This window comes from Neovison vison, chromosome 11 (genome assembly GCF_020171115.1).
Source record: "Neovison vison isolate M4711 chromosome 11, ASM_NN_V1, whole genome shotgun sequence".
In the NCBI taxonomy this organism is placed as follows: domain Eukaryota; kingdom Metazoa; phylum Chordata; class Mammalia; order Carnivora; family Mustelidae; genus Neogale; species Neogale vison.
In genome coordinates, this window is record NC_058101.1 from 48,429,738 (window position 1) to 48,435,737 (window position 6,000).

Consider the following 6,000-nt stretch of genomic DNA (forward strand, 5'->3'; position numbering starts at 1 on the left):
AATTCTTTTAAATCATGTCAGATCTGGGGAACCTGGGTGGCTCACTGGGTTAAGCGCCTGTCTCTGGCTCAGGTCATGATCTCAAGGTCCTGAGATCAAGCCCCAGTTGGGCCCCCTGCTCAATGGAGATTCTGCTTCTCCCGCTCCCTATGTCCTAATTCCCGCCCCCACACACACACCCAGCTCGTGCTCACTCTCTCTCAAATAAATAAATAAATAAATAAATAAATATTTTTTAAAAAAAGATGTCAGATTATGTTACTCTTGTACAAAACAGCCCAGTGGTTTCCAATTTTTGGGGGGCACCTACATGGCTCAGTGGGTTAAGCCTCTGCTTTCCGTTCAGGTCATGATCTCAGGGTCCTGGGATGGAGCCCCTCATCGGGCTCTCTGCTCAGCAGGGAGCCTGCTTCCCCCCACCTCTCTCTGCCTGCTTCTCTGCCTATACTTGTGATCTCTGTCAAAAAAATAAAATCTTTTTAAAAAAAAAAGAAATTTTTTTTTCAGGTAAAATTACTGTTATCCCTCTGAAGGAATAAACTATAAGGTTTTGATTTGTTGGTGTATCAAAGAATTTTCTGAGGAAAATATCACTTCTACCTCTGTGTACTCCCTTCTGGTCTCCTCTAAGATGTGTCGATCTTCTATTCAAGTTCCAGTCCTATTTGAGCTCCTCACTTTTCAAAAGATATCCAGCACATCCTCTCAACATTTGCCTATGCTATTCCCCATGTATATTCCAAGCTTCCTTCCCACGGCTGATTCTTACTGATCCTTGAACTCCATCTCTTCACTTGCAGCACTAGGACAAAATGACCTAAGATCCAGAAGGGCAGAGACTGTTGTTTTGCTCTCTGGTATACTCTAACCACTTAAAAACAGTGCCTGGTACCTAGCAGGCCCTTGATAAATCTCACAATTATTTATTAACAAACTATCCCCTTGAACACACTTAAGAGTTATCACTGGCCTCTTAGTAACCAAAACTGAAAACAGAATAAGAGAATCCATTTTATAAACCTTTTATATAAGTACATGTAGTAATTATCAAGGTCTCATATTAATAAATAAACCAAAATGAGCCCCTCCTCACTTCAGGGGTTGGGATTCCATCTTACCCAATGACCGGAATAGTTTCTAAAAAGATAAGTAGTTAGCTTACTGGTTTGGTGATCTGAACCCTGCTCTTGGGAGTTCCAGGGCCATTTTTAGGTCTCAAATTGGATACTATTTCCTCTGCTAAATGTTCCCTGGCCCCTAAATCCAGGACACAGTTCAAGGAACCCCCAGTTTTCCCCATTCAAATACACTGGCTGTTGGAACTGTTTTAATTGACTCTTTCCACCATTAGGCTAAAAAGCTATGTGGGGACAAGGCTCCTAATTGAACACACATCTGATATCTGGTCACCACTGTTTCCCCAAGGTCTCAGTTCCCACGGGCACCCAGCAGGCACTCAAGCATTTGAGACTGATTTATCTCAGCAATAAATGGAAAACAAAAAATAGGTGTCTTCATCTTACTAGTTGAAGAATAATCTCTTGAGAGAGAGAAGTGGCTTCTCAATCAGTACCTTTCAAAAGGTCAGTTATGGAGGACTATCAAGACACCTAGGGCATCTACTCTTCTAACACCTTCCTCTAAATTCAGCCAGATTATCAGCATTTAGAATACAGATCCAGCAATACTTACAGCACCACACATTAGAAATTCTTCTATTACAATGGGCTTCAGGGACGTTCTAAGAAATACCCCTACGAAACTCATCACTTTTATTGCAAAGATACTATTCATCACGTAGTCTCTTCTCCAAAAGATACGTGACAGATTTTCCTTTGTCAGGTCTGTTCTGACTCAAATAACTGGTTTAACTTTATGGGCACATTGACTGTGCTCCTCTCAAGTTGGCTCCTCAGGAACTTTAGAGATCAGATTTGTGGGCTGCCTGCACCAAGCATCCAATGTGCATTTTGTGTACTCTTATGCCAGCCTCCATTACCTTACTTCCCACCCACATCTTTCTTCCTTACTTTAAGATTTTTTTTTTTTTTTTTTTTTAGTTATTTGACAGAGAGAGAGAAATCACAAGCAGGCAGAGAGGCAGGCAGAGAGAGAGGGGGAAGTAGGCTCCCCGCCAAGCAGAGAGCCTGACACAGGGCTCGACCCCAGGACCCTGAGATCACGACCCAAGCTGAAGGCAGAGGCTTAAACCACTAAGCCACCCAGGCGCCCCTCTTCCTTACTTTAAATGATGCTATTTTGTTCATACATTTATAAAGCACCATGAATTGTTAAAAGGCTTATAAATATACATTTCCTTTTCCTTTGGTAGTTCTTTGTGTTCTAACACCATTCCCTAACTGTAGACTCTCTAAAAAAACTGCTAAGTGCTCCTGGTTTGTATTAACTGGGACCTTGAGAAGTCACTTCATCTCTCTGTGCTTCCTTAAAATGAGACTAACATATAGTAGACACTTCATGGGGTTAGTATGAATTAATGGTACTGAAGCACATAGAACTATGCCCTACACGTACTGCTACCTAGGTATTAACTATTATCATCTTTATTACTCTCCAACTCACTGATTAAAATGACAACTACAACAAGGAATGCCACTAATCTTTCTACTTTGACACTGACCCAACACTGTGTTTATGCTGGTTCCAGACTTTGTCAGTGTCTTGCTCAAGTGAAGGTTACAGACATTCTTCCACTGGCTGAACTACATAAAATTCCTATTTACACTTTAAAAAATAGATAAGCATAAATGCATATGCATTAAGCATAAGATAAAATCATGTTAATATCAAGCTAAAGGTAAGAATTGCTTAGAACTAAAGAGGTGGCTTCATGGAAGTTGGGTGGTAAAGGGCAAAGGAAGTTACCATTAACTTATTAAAATAACTCATTAAAAAATAACTTAAAAATCTAGTTATATTACTCAATCATAAACTTTTTAGGAGACTAGTATGAAATTTTTAAAATACTTTTTATAACTCAAAACTATTTTTTAGTCCATTAAAAATAAGACTTCCATTAATAACCACAAATAACAATTACTTTATAATACTCGGGATCTACAGCAAAATGGAAAAAGTGCAGGGCATAAAAGGAAGAACTAGGCTCAGTTCTGGCTTTACCACTTCCTGTATACTTGACTTCGGCTTACCGCTAAAGTTCTATGACCTACTACTAGTCATCACAGTTTTGTTCATTTTCAATCCTCATAACACGGGTGAGGGTGAATAACAACTTGTTGTGCTGTTGTGAGAATTCATGAACTACACAAAAAGAAATCTTAGCCAACTGTAAACTGTGATATAAATTATTACCATTTAAAACGGGAGAATTCTCTTTAGTTACCAATCTTTATTCAGAGTACTACAGTCTATTCTACTCTTACTTTTTCTAGACTTAATACTTTTTCTTCTTCTTCTTTTTTTTTTTTTAAACAAAGCCTCACTTTCATAGAATAGCCACACTCAAGAATAACCACACAGAATAACCACACTCTTTTAGGCTCCATTAAAATCTAGCTACCCAGGTAGCTTTAGCGTAGGAAAAAAAAGCAAACTAGCCACACAGATTTTAGTTACTTTACAGAAGGATTCTAGGTAATACAGAAACAAATTACATAGCTAGGTGAATGTGGGTCCCTTTGTGATCATCATGTTTGTTCTGTTCAGTGTTGTACCGTCAATGCACCTGTTAGCTAACGTAATGACAGCAGACCTGGCATGTCAGAGCAATTAGCTAAAGCTTTATTCATGAAAGACCTGAAGGGGAAAGTTTGGTTCTCCGGGGCCTCTCCGATTTACCTGAGAGGATGTTTGAATGTAAGCTCAACTACAACTTGAATAACCTATTCTATCCCAAATTCCTTAAATTGTAGGAGCCCCATTATTGTAGTGGTAGCAGGACATGTAAAATCTAAAAACTCAGGGATAAGCAAGCAGTATTAATTAAAGCTGCATTTTCTGTAGCTTTTCTTTAAGCCATCACATACAGACTTCTACTACAGGCACAGTACACACATCATCTCACTTAAACCATCCCAACCGCCAACAAATAGATTTAAGCATAATTTTACAAACGAGCCCATCTCATCTTCAGCTATGATTCATACAAATGTACCCTATTTTACTATCAAAGTAGCCAAACTCGACTCAACTTGCCAAAAAACTTACTTTATCAAGGAATATCCATGCTTGCAAGAGCATGCCTACACTTTTTACTGGTCTTCAACATCGTACCAATTACCCTCTTTTCTATCTGAGGCTACCGGTCCACTTAATAGTGAAAAAGTGCCCTCCTCCCCCTTGAAGTGTAAGAACAGAAAGGGCTCCAGAAAGAAAACTTTGCAAGAGAAATCACAGCTAGAGAAATTCAACTGCCTCTGCCCCCCTCTGACTAACGTCACAATAACATTAACCAGAAAGTTTTGAAATGTGTCCGGATGGCATCTAGATTGTCTTGCTGTTCATCTCTCTGCTGTCATCCATCTGCCTGGCAAATTCACAACTCGGGGAACCTTCCTGACAGTTCAGGGTTCTTAAGCCAAACCTCAAGTCCAAACTTGAGCAAACAACTTACGTCATTTTACCGTGCTAAGTTTTTCTCAGTGTCTGATTTCAAAAGTTTAGGCTTACTCTTGCGGGAGGCCCCAAGGATCAGAGTGACAACTACAGGCCTTAGGTGAAGTGGCCTATGCCCCCTGGGAAAGATGCGAGGAAACCGGGGAGCGGAGAGAAAGGCAAGGGGTCCAAGCTTCGACGGCCGGCGGGCCCCCTGGTCCGTGCTCCGGCTGGGAGGGGTGCCTGCATGACCGCCTTTCCTCCCAGGCAAGTGCTGGTGTGGGACAGAGATGGGGCCCTGCAGGGGCTGGGCGGCGACGCGCTCCCGGCAGGGGACCGGGAGGGGGGCTGCGGGGTGGTGTAAGGGCCGGGTCGCACCTGCACCTCGGGGGCGTTTCCGGGTGGGGTGGGTGGGCGAGCTCCGGCGGACACTCACGCTCCGGGAGGGCCGGCTGGACGCGTCCCAAGACCGGAGCAGCAGTTCCTTGTCTCCAGCCTCGCGAGGAGAGGCCGCGCCCTCCTGGCCGGCAGCCTCCACGAGCCTGACGGCGATCCCGGGGGCGCCCTTAGGTGGCAGGGCCCAGGCGGTCCGCGGCAGCAGCGGCTCCCGCTCCTCGTCGTCCTCCGCTTCCAAGCTCCCGCCGCCGTCCTCCGACGCCAGCCGCCCGGACTCGGAGGACTCCGCCATGGCCTCCCTCTGTGCCTTCCGTGTTGAGACCGGCTCAGAGTGGCGAGCTGCCCGGCTCTGGCCTCGGCATCGCGGAGAACTGCTGCCGCTGTGGCGGAACCAAGACACCTCACAGACTCCCGGCCCGCCAGGCGGTTGTCCCCGCGAAGTCGCCAGCCGCGCCCCACCTCGCGCCAACCCTGCGCCTGCGCAGAAGGGTGGGGGCGTAGTGGGCGGGGCATGGGGCGGCTGTCACCTGCAACTGGAGCAGCGGGAAGTTGCGAGGTGGGGTGGGTGTGCTTGAGGAGCGCTGGGGTTGGCGTTAATTTACGTCCGCCGAGGCTCCCCCGTCCGACCTAGGTCAGACTATCCTACACTGCAGAATTCTTTCGTAGAATTTACTACAATCCATACTACACCTTTATTTCTGTGACTAACATTTGTTACATCTACTACAAGCCCACGAGAGTGGGGACCTTGTCTTTTGTTCAGACATTCTGGACTTTGGTTATTTGTATTTTATCTCTCCCCCCTGCCCACAACTAATTTAGCTGGAAGTTTTTTGGGGGGAGGGGATAAAATATTTTAATCTGACGGCAACACATAATACTGTACAGTGAGCACACCCAGTTCCAGGAGATCCCCTCCAGGTTAGAAGGAAGTTCTCAAAATTAAGTAACTTTGTGAGAGCCTGGCCCCCTGCTCAGGGGAGGGAGAGGGAACGGAATGAACAAAGCATGGAGGTCTCTCCTCTCCTG

The 6,000-nt window shown here is 44.8% G+C and overlaps 1 protein-coding gene across 1 annotated transcript in view; it reads right to left on the minus strand.

Moving 5' to 3' along the window:
* PI4K2B (phosphatidylinositol 4-kinase type 2 beta) overlaps window positions 1-5,423 on the minus strand; it is a 28,332-nt gene extending 22,909 nt beyond the window's left edge. Inside the window, exon 1 of the mRNA XM_044225859.1 lies at window positions 4,954-5,423. Coding sequence (XP_044081794.1) covers window positions 4,954-5,263 — 310 coding nt within the window. The 5' untranslated portion in view covers window positions 5,264-5,423. The remainder of the gene's footprint in view (window positions 1-4,953) is intronic.
* Window positions 5,424-6,000: the final 577 nt, after the last annotated feature.